The 14898-nt window shown below is 44.0% G+C and overlaps 1 protein-coding gene across 4 annotated transcripts in view; it reads right to left on the bottom strand.

Annotated features, from left to right (window-relative positions):
• Positions 1-304: 304 nt before the first annotated feature.
• Positions 305-14898, bottom strand: part of GPBP1L1 (GC-rich promoter binding protein 1 like 1) — a 56316-nt gene continuing 41722 nt past the window's right edge. For all 4 annotated transcript variants that reach the window (XM_066269352.1, XM_066269351.1, XM_066269350.1 and 1 more), the window contains 5 exons: positions 7170-7310; positions 6560-6718; positions 4205-4329; positions 2810-2912; positions 305-1174 (listed from right to left, as the gene is read on the bottom strand). In XM_066269352.1, the coding sequence (XP_066125449.1) occupies positions 1022-1174; positions 2810-2912; positions 4205-4329; positions 6560-6718; positions 7170-7310 (681 nt within the window). In that variant the 3' untranslated portion in view covers positions 305-1021. The remainder of the gene's footprint in view (positions 1175-2809; positions 2913-4204; positions 4330-6559; positions 6719-7169; positions 7311-14898) is intronic.

Raw genomic sequence — 14898 nt, 5'->3', positions numbered from 1 at the left:
CCCAGCCAGCATCAACTCAAACCCTTTCTCCTGTTGTTCTGTAGCAGGAAACCTGAGGCAGACCTTCTTTAATATTCGTACATTAGTAAATATATGGGCAGTGAACAACAGCTTCAGTAAAGAAACCTGGGTTTCTGATTTTATTACTGGTAATTTATTGCATGGGTTTTTCTGCATCAAAAAAGTAGCTGCTAAAAGGAGAAAAATAGGTATCCGAATTAAATGTTCCTCAGACTGCTAGAATTCCCCTTAAAAGAACCACTCATCTAATTTTTAAAGAAAATATACCTTTTACACAAGACAATCCAAACTGATGCAAAATATTTATTCCAAGTTAGTTATTTTATGCAGTAGTTTTACCCTCAAGACTTGTGATAACCACATCTTTTAAATCTGTAAATAATGTTATCAAAATAATCTTAATCTTTGAAATCTCACAAAAATTTATATTTTACAATCCACCCTGAATATCAAGGCTGCAAGAATAACACATTTCCTATATCCAAATATTTTACAGCTGTACCCCCCCAACAAAACAAAACAAAACAAAACACAACCCACATATGCTTGGTTAAGGGCTAACGTTACCCGAGCAGCCAAAAATAAAATAAAATATCCAAATTATTAGCATTAATTTAATACAATTATAACTTCAATAGTCACTTTGTCATTGACAATGATTGCTTGAGCACAGGGGTTGGTGCCCCAAGGGCTGGTGGAAGCCACAGCTGCAGGTGTCTCTCCTCCTCTCTGCACTGCCAGCTCCCACTTGTGCATCGCCCCATATATACTGTGTGTGTATTTTTAAAAAACTTTCCCACCACACAAATTTCTCTCTATTAAGCAGATAACAGGTAAGAACAACAAAAGCTAAATAAGCCAATCGCTCTCTTTGGGATATGATTATTTCCCTTGTGCATGAAATAGTCAACAAAACATAAAAGGAAAAGATTTCTTTTGTATACCCCTTCAGCACTCAAGCTGAGTTTGTGGGTCAGATTTAACTGTGAACATTACACGCCTACTTCCAGGCATCGTCATCTGATGTTTCACTGCTACTGGTTTCTGTGTCTGAATCCTCAAACTCTGCTTTACAAGTGCTTCTCCAAGGGGAGAACAGGCTGGAACTGCGGCTCTGCAAGAAGCCATTTTTCCCAAAGCCATTTCTTCTCAGCTGTGGGAAACAAAGAAACAAAACATCAATATCTACACTGGCCTAAGGAAGCTGGGAAAGGCTGGGCCTCAGTTCAATTCTAGGTGGAATAGAGAGGGAAGCCCTCCTGAGAGATCCAAGATTTCTTGTAGCAGTGCTCGTCAAGCTTTAACATAAATCATCAAGGGATCTGTTTAAAATGCAGATTCAGGGCTGGCTTTAGCTCAGTGGTTCCTTCAAGTCAAGTTCACTTGTTTAACCCTTTGAGTAGTATGAACATTTATGTACATCCTCGTGCCTCCTGACCATCCAGAGTACAATTGTACATTTGTAAGGCAACATGAAAAAAAGGCAAATATATATTCTTCTTGTTTCCATAAATTGGTTATCAAACAAGATTTTCAGTTAATAAAACTGTAACTGGAACTAATTTCATTTTTTGAAAAAAAACGAACAAAAAAAACACCTCACTGCCGGGGTACAAGCATAAAAAAACCTCACTACTCAAAGGCTAAAGTGCAGATTCATGAACAAAACGCTGGAGTAGGGTTTAAGATTTCGTATTTCTACAAGTTCTTAGGTGATGACAATGATAGGGAAAACAGAATTTTGAATAACAAAGTCTTTTAGTTCATACCAGTGGTTGGAAGACTCATTAGTCAACAGAGCCAAATATCAACAGTACAACAACTGAAAATTTATTTGAGAGCCAAATTTTTTAAACTTAAATTACATATAGGTAGGTACATTGTTATTAACTTAATTAGGGTACTCCTAAGCTGGCCTTTGCACCCGCATGTGGTAGTTTGTGGAAGAGCCACACTCAACGGGCCAAAGCATGTGGCTTGTGAGCCGCAGTTTGCCCACCACTGGTCTATAGTTTTGCTTTGTAGGACACAATTATTATTTATGCTTTAAATATATACCACCAGGACATAAGCTCTATGAAGTTTGTAGAGACCCCACCAGTCTTATCTATTGTTGTAAACCCTAAGGTCTGGCAGTATTTTACTCAGAGAAGGAATACAGGCATTTGTTGAATAAATTAAAATTTGGCTTCTTGGCTCTGGCTAGCATACCAGAGGAAAATCAGAGCTAAAACCAGAGGAGGGCGAGAGTCTGTTTCCCTAGGGTCCAAGGGCTCAGGCTATAACTTTGGAACACACCTGTATGATTCTTATAATGGGTTAAAGCTTTCAGAATGAAAGTACACAGTACTTTCTGAAATCTGCTAACTACTGACCGGGTTTTTATATACAACACTGGAGATCCTTATTGCCTAGGTAGATTTAAATGTTCTATATTTCTACTATAGCAACTATATAGTTTCTTTCCCTCCCCTCCTCTCTCCTTCCCTTCTTTAAGATTTTATTTATTGATTGGGGGGGAGGGGAGAAAGGTGGGTAGGAGCAGGAAGCATCAACTCCTAGTTGCTTAGCAGTTGTTTCTCATATGTGCCTTAACCGAACAAGCCCAGGGTATGGAACCAGGGACCTCAGGGTTCCACATTGGCACTTTATCCATTTAGCCACAACATGTCAGACTATAGTTTCTTTTATAAGGTCCTTCTCTCACACTAAACTGGACTCCCTAAGGGCAACGATGTCCTGACTCCTCATCTTCATACTCGTTAACTGGACTCCAGGAAAGACATACCTGCTCTGTCTTCATGTGAAACTCTTTGAGCTCATCCTCCGTGAGGGGAAGGCAATTCTCATCATTTTCAGGGTACTCCTGCCATCCCATTGCTTTCAATAACCTGGAGAAGGCAAGTCAGACAAAACAAACAAAAAAATGACAACTTTAAGAGTAAGTGAGAAGTCCACAACTTTCCACAGAGAATTTTCATGCCCAGGGGCAATGATAATAACTGGGATGTTAAAGAAACTTAGGACCTGTGGTGGCTCAGTGGATAAAGCGTCGACCTGGAACACTGAGGTTGCCGGTTCAAATCCCTGGGCTCGCCTGGTCAAGGCACATACAGGAAGCAACTATTACTTGTAGATGCTTCCCGCTTCTCCCCCATCTTTCTCACTCTCCCGCTCTTTATCTCTCTCTCTCCCTCCTCTATCCAAAAATCAATAAATAAAATCTAAAAAAAAGAAAGAAAGAAGAAACTTAAGTTCTTCTTTTCTCCCCAGTGGGATAAGCTTTAATTATTGTTATTTAGGTGCTTATAATTAAATGGGGAATTTCCACAGTTGTATTTTATAGAGCATAAGAACTACAGAGAAGAGATAGTAAAAGCAGCAGAAAATAAGACAGCATAGCCCTGGCTGGGTAGCTCAGTTGGTTAGTCCTGTCCTCATAGGCCAAGGTTGCAGGTTAGATCCCTACTCAGGGCACATATAAGAATCGAGCAAGAAATGCATAAATAAGTGGAACAACAAACTGATGGTTGTCCCTGCCCAAAATCAAGAAAAAAAAAAAAAAAAAAAAAAGGATGGCACAAAAGGCAAACTGCAAGGGCCATCTCTATCCCATAGACAAAACAGAGGAATAAATCTCATTTTTGTTGCATAAGCAAATTAGAACATTTCCACAGGCACTGCAATTCTCTTTCAATTTCAATGGCATTATGGTCTCCTTCATAAACTTGTGAACCCTCAAGTTCCTCTGGATAGGAGCCTCCTTTCAAGAAGGTACTATCATATTTGGCAGGCCCATGTGCCATTCAGCTGCCCAGACAGCTGGCTGCTGTGTTCAAGGCTCTCAAAAGGGGTATTAAGGTAACTTCTCTATCACGCTAGGAGGGTGCAAGGGATCAACAGCCTCAAGAAAGAGGGTCCCCTCTACCCTTATCAACAGGAGTCATAAACTGAGCCTGAAACTAAATTACACAAAATCCTTACAGAGGAGTATGAAAAAGCTGGTTGAGTCTATAAAGGAACACCCACTGAGAAACAGGCCAATCTGGGGCACACAGAGAGAACAGGTTAGAGTGCTCATGAGACTTCTCTCTGCTTGCTGGACTCAGAGGTGTTGTCTTAAGCATGGTCCAGCTTCTTGCAGGCCACACACAGCATGCCCTGTAATGTGATCCTTACTCACCTGTGCTCTGCTTCCAGTGAGTGTGACAGGACCTCCCCTTCTTCCTCTACAGAGAGAGGTAGGCCATTCTGATGACAGCATTCCTCTCCATTTTCCTTTGGTTCAGGCGTGCTGTTGTCCTCCAACTACAATAAGGAAAAAGGGACCTGTGGTGGCGCAGTGGATAAAGTGTCGACCTGGAAATGCTGAGGTCGTCAGTTCGAAACCCTGTGCTTGCCTGGTCAAGGCACATATGGGAGTTGATGCTTTGTGCTCCTCCCCCCCTGTCTCTCTCTCCCCTGTCTCCCTCTCCCTCTCTCCCCACCCCCTCCTCTCTAAAATGAATAAAATAAAATTAAAATTAAAAAAAAAAAAAAAAGGAAAAAGGAACACACTTGGTTTAATAATCCTTTGTGGCAAGATAAGCAATCTAGAAGATTAAGGAGGCCATGGCCCAGAGATAGAGCGTTGGTCTGGCATGTGGAAGTCCCAGGCTCATTCCCCAGTCAGAGCACGTAGAAGTGCCCATCCGCTTCTCCACCCCCTTCCCCTCTTTCTCTCTCTCCCTCTCCTGCAGCCATGGCTTGATTGGAACAAGTTGGCCCCAGGCTCTGAGGATGGCTCCATGGCCTCCACCTCAGGTGCTGAGAAGAGCTTGGTTGCTGAGCAACAGAGCAACACCCCAGATGGACAGAGCATTGCCCCCTAGTGGGCCTGCTCAGTGGATCCTGGTTGGGGGACATGTCGGAGTCTGTCTCTGCCTCCCCTACTCTCACTGAATTAAAAAAAAAAAAAGAAAAGAAAGAAAGAAGATTAAGGAGTCGTAACTCAGGAAAATGCTTTCCAGAAGACAACATCAACCTTTAGGTTTCCTCCATTTAAAAATAAGGACTTGCTTACTTTGCCAAGATTTCCAAAGGATACCAACTGGCCAACATCTATAGGTTATGTCAACTGTGGCAGGAACTAGTAGATATCTACGTTAGTACTGGAATAAAATACAATTCTAACCAACAAAAGATTCTATAATTTACCAGTTCTTATAGAACTGACCAATTCAAGACTTAAGCAGTGTAGCCCTGGCCGGTTGGCTCAGTGGTAGAGCGTCGGCCTGGCATGCAGGAGTCCCGGGTTCGATCCCCGGCCAGGGCACATAGGAGAAGCGCCCATTTGCTTCTCCATCCCTCCCCCTCTCCTTCCTCTCTGTCTCTTTCTTCCCCTCCGCAGCCAAGGCTCCATTGGAGCAAAAGATGTCCCGGGCACTGGGGATGGCTCCTTGGCCTCTGCCCCAGGCGCTAGAGTGGCTCTGGTGGCGACAGAGCAACACCCCGGATGGGCACAGCATCGCCCCCTGGTGGGCGTGCCAGGTGGATCCCAGTCGGGTGCATGCGGAAGTCTGTCTGTCTGCCTCCCCTTTTCCAGCTTCAGAAAAATACAAAAAGACTTAAGCAGTGCTGCTCTATTAAAGAACACCGAGTCCCAAGACAACTATCATTAAAACAAGCTCAATATGGCCTGACTAGGCGGTTGCATAGTGGTTCGAGCTTTGGACTGGGATGCGGACGGACCCAGGTTCGAGACCCCGAGGTTGCCAGCTTGAGTGCGAGCTCATCTGGCTGAGCAAAAAAAAAAAAAAAAAAAAAAAAAAAAAAAAAAAGGCTCACCAGCTTGGACCCAAGGTCACTGGCTCGAGCAAGGGGTTACTCGGTCTGCTGATCAAGGCACATATGAGAAAGCAATCAATGAACAACTAAGGCACCGCAACGAAAAACTGATGATTGATGCTTCTCCTCTCTCTCCATTCCTGTCTGTCTTTCCCTATCTATCACTCTCTCGGACACTCTCTCTGTTCCTGTAAAAACAAAAACAAAAACAAGCTCAATATGAAGTCTGTATTAAATTTACCACATGCTGTTACTCCTACAGATATTTCTCTGTACATTTAAAAAACTTGTCGCATCTTGCCTGACCAGGCGGTGGCGCAGTGGATAGAGCGTTGGACTGGGATGTGGAAGACCTAGGTTCGAGACCCTGAGGTCGCCAGCTTGAGTGTGGGCTCATCTGATTTGAGCAAAGCTCCCCAGCTTGGACCCAAGGTCGCTGGCTCGAGCAAGGGGTTACACAGTCTGCTGAAGGCCCATGGTCAAGGCACATATGAGAAAGCAATCAATGAACAACTAAGGTGTCGCAACAAAAAACTGATGATTGATGCTTCTCATCTCCGTTCCTGTCTGTCTGTCCCTATCTACCCCTCTCTCTGTCCCTGTAAAAAACAAAACAAAAAAACTTGCCATATTTTTCTTTTAAGAAGAAAAAAATCACACATATAACAGAGGAAAACACCTATGTTGCCCCAGAAAAATCCTATGCTCTTACATCCTCCAGCTTGTCACTGTCTCTGTTCTCTGAGAAGTCCCCATTCCGGTCATCCTTCAGAGTCTTCAGAAACTCGCTTTTTCTGTCGGTAGTTCGGCGGGTCAACTTGGTCAGACGAGAGGAGCTGATCTCAATTGGAGGAGTGGTGCTGGAGGGACTCTGCAAATACCACAAATAGGTTGCTCCTGATAGTAAACAGCAATAATTCTGGGATTCTCTGGGTCAACTTCTACATGATACTAGTTTCCAGAATCTGGTAGCCTGTTCATTCTGTCTTTTACTAAAAGAAAAACCCAGACTATCCTTTTCATTTAAACAGACTTCAACTTTGCTGGTTTTTATAGTTAAAACTGGATGGCTAATATAGCACCTCTTTGATTTTTCGTCAGCATAATGTCAGTCTAACAGGCTGACCTTTGACTACCACAGCAACTACCCCACCCACCTTCTGCCCAGCTTTGCATGCTAATGGAAACAACCACTGAACAAGTGACACACCTACAAAAAGGAAACAGAGTTAGAGCTGTACATGCCATATTGTCATATTGCGTATGTTGTAAAAATAAATGGGAAATAGCAACTTTAGAAAAGGCCTCTGCTTTATCCTCACCTCTTTCGGAGAGCTTAAAACTGTGCCAACAGCCAGTACTACTGGTTTGGTAACAGAGATTGGACTGGTAAAAGCAGACTCCCGGGTAGAAGGAAGGGATCCTGATTTGTGTTCCATTCTGTTAGCTTTCCACACACTGGGCTACATGGGAGGAAAGAACAAATCAGTCAGAAAAGGCATGGAGATAGAAGCTCCGCTTGTATTTATACATGTGAATTTGAAAAGCAGATATGTTTTCCAAACTTAAGTGATCCCCAAATACTGTCTTTTATAGCTTGTTAACCTCAGTGTAATCCTGATACCTTAAAAAACAGATAAACAAACCACACCAGAAAAATGCTGTTTTCTAGGAACAAACTTCAACAGCAGGAGGATAGTTCCAGTCTAGAATGGGCAAAAGTAACTGGCTGGACAATCCTGTTTAGTCTAGAGGCCCTTCTTTTCCTCAGCGTTATGGGGTCTGGCCCCAATTACGATGGCACCATAGCTGGAATACAGTCAAACCACACTGAGAACAGGGAAGACAAAGCATGTCAAAAGAGTGAGGCTGAAATAGGTGAAAAACATCTTTCTCCATTGTGAAACAATTAAAACCAAGAGATTTTCACAACAAAGGAAGGGTCTGAGTGAAAATTATTTTGACCTTGCCAGGTAGCTCAGCTGATTAGTGTGTCATCCCAATATGTCAGGTTGCAGGTATGACCCCAGTCAGGGCACATACAGGAATCATCCAATGAATACATGGAAGAGTAGAACAGCGAATCTATTTGTTTTTTTTTTTTCTCTCTCTCTTAAAAAAAAAAAAAGAAAAAAAAAGAGAAAAATCTCAGTAATAAAGAGGACACTAAGGGCTTCAGGAAGGAAATTAACTATCTATAATGTACCAGATGCTTGTCATACCCTTTTATTCAATTACTATTATTATTTTAAATTGCCTGATTTATGGTGGCACACTGGATAAAGTATCAACCTGGTATGTTGAGGTCTCTTGTATAAAACCCTGGGCTTGTCATGCCCAATCTGAGAATCAACTACTGAGTTGATGCTTCCCACTCTTCTCTCCACTTCTCTCTCTTAAAAAAAAAAATTTTTTTTAAAAAAATCAATAAAATCTTTAAATAAATAAAAAAAGAGCTGTTCCTATATGTGCCCTGAACCAGGATCGAACCTATAAACTTTGCTTTTCAGGACGATGCTCTAACCAGCCAAGCTATCAGGTTAGAACAATTAAAAAAAAATTTTTTTTGCACGTGTGTGCACATGAGACAGACAGGAATGCAGAGAGATGAGAAGCGTCAATTCTTCGTTCTGGCACATTAGTTGTTCCTTGATTGCTTTCTCATATGTACCTTGATGGGGTGGATGGGAGGGGGACGCTAGCCAAGCCAGTAACCGCTGGGCTCAAGCCATCAACCCTACACTCAAGCTGGTAAGCTGGAGGTCAAGTTGGATGAGCCAGTGTTAAAGCTAGCAACCTTGGGTTTTCTAACCACGGTCCTCAGCATCCCAGGCTAATTTTCTATCCACTGCGCAACCGCCTGGTCAGACTGTTTTGATTACTGTATTTCCCTATATATAAGATACACTTTTTTCCTGAAAAAATGTGGGGTCTAAAAGCTGGGTGCATCTAATACAGTGGTTGTAGATATTTTACTTGAGTTTTCCGCCTTTTCACACTTGATTTTGTACTCTTTGTTGAAGACAGTGATTTGTCATCACAGATCAGGACAAGCTAATAAATGAAAGTTTTGACAGTGACGAGGAGTTCTATGAATTTTATGATGAATCAAACTTGAGTTGAATAACTTTATGTAATACTTTCTTTCAAATTTCAGGCCCCAAAATTAAGGAGCGTCATATACATGTGAAAATATGATAATCCTTAACCAATCAGGTATAATTATTATTATTTTTTCCCCTTTTTCCTCTTTAAGAGGAGGGGAGACAGACACAGAATCCTGCATACCCCTCGACCAGGATCCATCCCTTGCTCCTGTCTGGGGCCGATGCTCTGTCCATCTGGGACCATGCTTGCAACCAAGCTATTTTTAGCACCTGAGGGGAGGCTCCATAGAGCCATCCTCAGCACGCGCCCAGGCTGATGAGCTCGAACCAACTGAGCCATGGCTGCAGAAAGAGAGAAAGAGAGAGAGAGAGAGAGAGAAAGAGAAGAGGGGGGGGGGAGAAGCAGATGGTCTCTTTTCCTACGTGCCCTGACCATGAACTGAACCCGGACATTTACACACTGGCTCACACACTACCACTGTGCCAACTGGCCAGGAGCAATCAGGTATAATTTGTTGTTAACTTTTTATAGAGAATGACACCAAAGAAAGTTATGGAATTTGTCCAAGGCTACACAATTAGTATGTGATATATTTTTACACAAGGACTTCAAAAAATATGTATGATACCCCTGGCCGTTTGGCTCAGTGGTAGAGCGTCGTGCTGGTGTGCAGAAGTCCCAGGTTCGATTCCCGGCCAGGGCACATAGGAGAAGCACCCATCTGCTTCTCCACCCCTCTCCCTCTCCTCCCTACCTGTCTCTCTCTTCTCCTCCCTTAGCTGAGACTCCATTGGAGCAAAAGTTGGCCCGGGCACTGAGGATGGCTCCATGGCCTCATCTCAGGCACTAGAATGGCTCTGGTCACAACAGCGCAGCACCCCAGATGGGCAGAGCATCGCCCCCTGGTGGGCATGCCGGGTGGATCCCGTTCGGGCGCATGCGGGAGTCTGACTGCCTCCCTGTTTCCAACTTCAGAAAAAAAACACACAAACCCCCCCCCCAAAAAATATGCATGAGAAACTAATTGTTTTCTTGCTGTATCAACCAAATCTAAAGATGGCTGCTTATGTCAGGCTAAGTATCAGCAGGGCACAGAAACACTTGGGTTTCTGTTATAGTAAAAATGTTTAACAGGCATTGTTATATGCAATACGATACCTACGTCTCTGCCCAACTTTATTTCAAATTGAGAAAACCATTATGACCCTTATCTTTATATTAGAAGAATTATACAGTATGTCCGTAAAGTCGTGGTGCACTTTTGACCGGTCACAGGAAAGCAACAAAAGACGACAGAAATGTGAAATCTGCACCAAATACAAGGAAAACCCTCCCAGTTTCTATAGGATGATGTGGCAGCATGTGCGCATGCGCAGAGGATAACGTAACACTGTGTATACAGCGGAGCAGCCCACAGCCATGCCAGTCGAGATGTGGACGGTACAGAGGCAAGTTCAGTGTGTTCTGTGGCTTGCTAAATTCGAATCCGTGACCAAAGTGCAATGTGAATATCGGCGCGTTTATAACGAAGCGCCACCACATAGGAATAACATTACTCGGTGGGATAAGCAGTTGAAGGAAACCAGCAGTTTGGTGGAGAAACCCCGTTCTGGTAGGCCATCAGTCAGTGACGAGTCTGTAGAGGCTATATGGGATAGCTACCTAAGGAGCCCTTAAAAATCTGTGCGAGAGCCCACATCAAACTGCACTGAACAGATATGAAACTAGGAGAGTTTTTCTTATATTTGGTGCAGATTTCACATTTCTATCATCTTTTGTTGCTTTCCTGTGACTGGTCAAAAGTGCACCATGACTTTACAGACACACTATGTAAAAATACACTCAAGTGAATCACATAGCAACGACTGTTTTCTTTTAAAAATATACTGTCTTGCCTGACTAGGCGGTGGTGCAGTGGATAGATCAGTGGCAGTCAACCTGGTCCCTACTGTCCACTAGTGGTCGTTTCAGCTTTCACGGTGGGCGGTAGCAGAGCAACCAAAGTATAAATAAAAAGACAGATTTTTTTTTTTTTTTGGTATTTTTCTGAAGCTGGAAACTGGGAGAGACAGTCAGACAGACTCCCGCATGTGCCCAACCGGGATCCACCCAGCACGCCCACCAGGGTGCAACGCTCTGCCCACCAGGGCTGACGCTCTGCCCCTCTGGGGTGTCGCTCCGTTGCGACCAGAGCCATTCTAGCGCCTGGGGCAGAGGCCAAGGAGCCATCCCCAGCGCCCGGGCCATCTTTGCTCCAATGGAGCCTTGGCTGTGGGAGGGGAAGAGAGAGACAGAGAGGAAGGAGAGGGGTAGGGGTGGAGAAGCAGATGGGCACTTCTGTGTGCCCTGGCCGGGAATCGAACCCGGGACTTCTGCACACCAGGCCGACGCTCTACCACTGAGCCAATCGGCCAGGGCAAAAGACAGATTTAACTATAGTAAGTTGTTTTATAAAGACTTATTCTGCCAAACTTAGTAAAAATCTGACATAAAGTACTCGATAAGTAATTATTATTATATGCTTTAACTTGCTGTAACTCTGCTTTATAAATTTTATAAAGTAACTTCCCTACTTTATAAATCACCATTACTGTGGAACTGGTGGGTGGTTAGGAAATTTTACTACTAACAGAGATACAAAAGTGGGCGGTAGGCATAAAAAGGTTGACTACCCCTGGGATAGATCCTCGAACTGGAACACAAAGGACCCAGGTTCGAAACCCCGAGGTAGCCAACTTGAGCGCAGCATCACTGGCTTGAACATGGGATCATAGACATGACCCCATGGTTGCTGGCTTGAAGTCTAAGGTTTCTAGCTTGAGCAAGGGGTTACTCTCTCTGCTGCAGCCCCCTGGTCAAGGAATATATGAGAAAGCAATCAAGGAACAATTAAAGTGCTGCAAGAAAGAACTGATGCTTCTCTTCTTTCTCCTATGCTGTCTCTCTCTCTCTTAAAAAAAAAAATCTATATCCATCCATCCATCCATCCATCCATCCATCCATCCATCTATATTTAAATGTGCTGTCTTTGCCTGGTCTGTGGTGGCGCAGTTAATAAAATGTCAACCTGGAATGTTAAGGTTGTGGATTCGAAACCTTGGACTTGTCCAGTGAAGGCATATATGACAGGCAATCAATGAACAACTAAAGTGAGCTGATATTTTCTTTCTTTTCTTTTCTTTTTTTTTGAGAGGAGGGTAGTCAGAGAGTCTCTTCCATGTGCACGGACCAGGATCCACCCAGCAATCCCCCTGTAGGGCAAGATGCTCTGCCCACCTGGGGCCATTGCTCTGTTGCTCAGCAACTGAACTCCTTTTTTTTTTTTAAAAGGGCCTGAGTCAGAGGCCAGGAAGCCATCCACAGTGCCCCAACTTGCTCAAATCAATTGAGCCATGCTTGTGGGAGGGGAAAGAGATTGAGGGGGGGGAGGGAGAGGAAGAAAGGAGGGGGGGAGAGAGAGAGAGAGAGAGAGAGAAAAGAGAGAGCGGTGGAGAAGCAGATGCTTGCTTCTCCCATGTGTTCTGACCTGAAATCAATCCCTAGACATCCACACACTGGGCCAATGCTCTACCACTGAGACAAACAGGTAGGGCTGAGTTGATACTTTTTGAGCCACCTACCATCTGTCTGTAAAATCAATAAATAAAATCTTAAAAAAAGTGCTCTTTTCCGCCAAACTCCAAATCAACCCCAATTGTCCACCTCAAATGATCTTGTGCCTTCCCTTACTAGAATGAAAAATAGAAATCACTGAATCTAAACTTTCCCAAATTTCCTCCTCTGCACCTCAACTTCCATTCATACCTTCTTCTTCTCTACCATTCATCATCTATATGTTCTCTTTGAGAATTTATCAATTATTTCTCCCTTGTCTTTTTACTCTCCCTCTAATAAATTTTTTCTTTTTTTTACAGGGACAGAGAGTCACAGAGAGGGACAGATAGGGACAGATAGGACCAGAGAGAGATGAGAAGCATCAATCATCAGTTTTTCGTTGCGACACCTTAGTTGTTCACTGATTGCTTCCTCATATGTGCCTTGACTGCGGACCTTCAGCACACGGAGAAACCCCTTGGCTCAAGCCAGCGACACCCACGCTCAAGCTGGCAACTTCTTTGGGGTCTTGAACCTGTTCTGCATCCCAGTACAACGCTCTATGCACTGTTCCACCGCCTGGTCAGGCTAAGCCAGTGTTTTTCAACCCCTGGTCCGTGGGCCAGTGCCAGTTCGCCAGAAATTTCATGCTGGTGTGCAAAAGAGTTAATCACCCTCTATAATCCTATTTTTTAGATTTTATTTATTGATTTTTAGAAGAGGGGGAGAGAGAGAGAGAGAGAAAGAGAGAGAGAGAGAGAGAGAGAGAGGGAAAGAGAGAAACAGGGTAGAGAAGTGGGAAGCATCAACTTAAATTTCTGGTGAACCGCAGTGGAAAACACTATGCAAGTCACCTAACTAGGGCTGGGGATAGGAGTTTTGGAACCAAACATATATTTTCCCTTGCACTATTATTATCCTTTCATTGCCTAACTTTTCAGCATAAGATAGTATCTGCTGTCTTTCACTTCTTCATTATTAGTCACTATTTAATTCCCTGCAATACTCATCTCTAGCCCCGTTTTAATTAAATAGCTCTTTCCATAAGTCCTGTTCTATATATTATATCCAAAGGCCAGTTCTTTCCTAACCTGTGGTGGTGCAGTGGATAAAACATTGACCTGAGATGCTAAGGTTGCCAGTTCAAGACCCTGGGCTTGCTGGTCAAGTCACATATGGGAGTTGATGCTTCCTGCTGCTCCTCCCCCTTTCTCCTCTCCCCTCTCTAAAAATGAATGAAGTCTTTAAAACGGGTAGGGAACCTATGGCTCGCGAGCCAGATGTGGCTCTTTTGATGGCTGCATCTGGCTCACAGACAAATCTTTAATAATAAAAATGACGTTAAGCCCTGGCCGGTTGGCTCAGTGGTAGAGTGTCGGCCTGGCGTGCGGAGGACCCGGGTTCGATTCCTGGCCAGGGCACACAGGAGAAGCGCACATTTGCTTCTCCACCCCTCCACCGAGCCTTCCTCTCTGTCTCTCTCTTCCCCTCCCGCAGCCAAGGCTCCATTGGAGCAAAGATGGCCCGGGCGCTGGGGATGGTTCTGTGGCCTCTGCCCCAGGCGCTAGAGTGGTTTTGGTCGCAACATGGCGACGCCCAGGATGGGCAGAGCATCACCCCCTGGTGGGCAGAGCGTCGCCCCTGGTGGGCGTGCCGGGTGAATCCCGGTCGGGCGCATGTGGGAGTCTGTCTGACTGTCTCTCCCTGTTTCCAGCTTCAGAAAAATGCAAAAAAAAAAAAAAGACGTTAAAAATATAAAACATTTTCATGTATTACAATCCATTTCCTACCGCTCATGTTCCTAGTTGCGGGTGGCTGGAGCCAATCACAGCTGTCCTCTGGGACAACACCAAATTTTTATTGGATAATGCGTAATGTACACGGGTCGTTGTATGGCTCTCACAGAATTGCATTTTTAAAATATGTGGCATTCATGGCTGTCTCAGCCCAAAAGATTCCCGACCCCTGCTTTAAGGTTTTATTTATTTATAATTTTTTAAAATTTATTTTACATTTTTGTTTATTCATTTTTTTTTAGAGAGAGGAGACACAGAGAGAGAAAGAGACAGAGAGAGGAAAGAGAGAGAAAGAACAGAGGGAGGAGCAGGAAGCATCAACTCCCATATGTGCCTTGACCAGGCAAGCCTGGGGTTTCGAACCGGCGACCTCAGCGTTTCAGGTCGCTTTTACCCACTGCGCCACCACAGGTCAGGCTTAAATTTATTTTTTATTACAGAGACAGAGAGAGAGTCAGAGAGAGGGATAGACAGGGGCAGACAGACAGGAACGAAGAGAGATGAAAAGCATCAATCATTAGTTTTTCGTTGCGCATTGCAACACCTTAGTTGT

This window comes from Saccopteryx bilineata, chromosome 3 (assembly GCF_036850765.1).
Source record: "Saccopteryx bilineata isolate mSacBil1 chromosome 3, mSacBil1_pri_phased_curated, whole genome shotgun sequence".
Taxonomy (NCBI): Eukaryota; Metazoa; Chordata; class Mammalia; order Chiroptera; family Emballonuridae; genus Saccopteryx; species Saccopteryx bilineata.
Note: the sequence above shows the minus strand (reverse complement) of the source record. Positions and strands in the feature narration are given on the sequence as shown.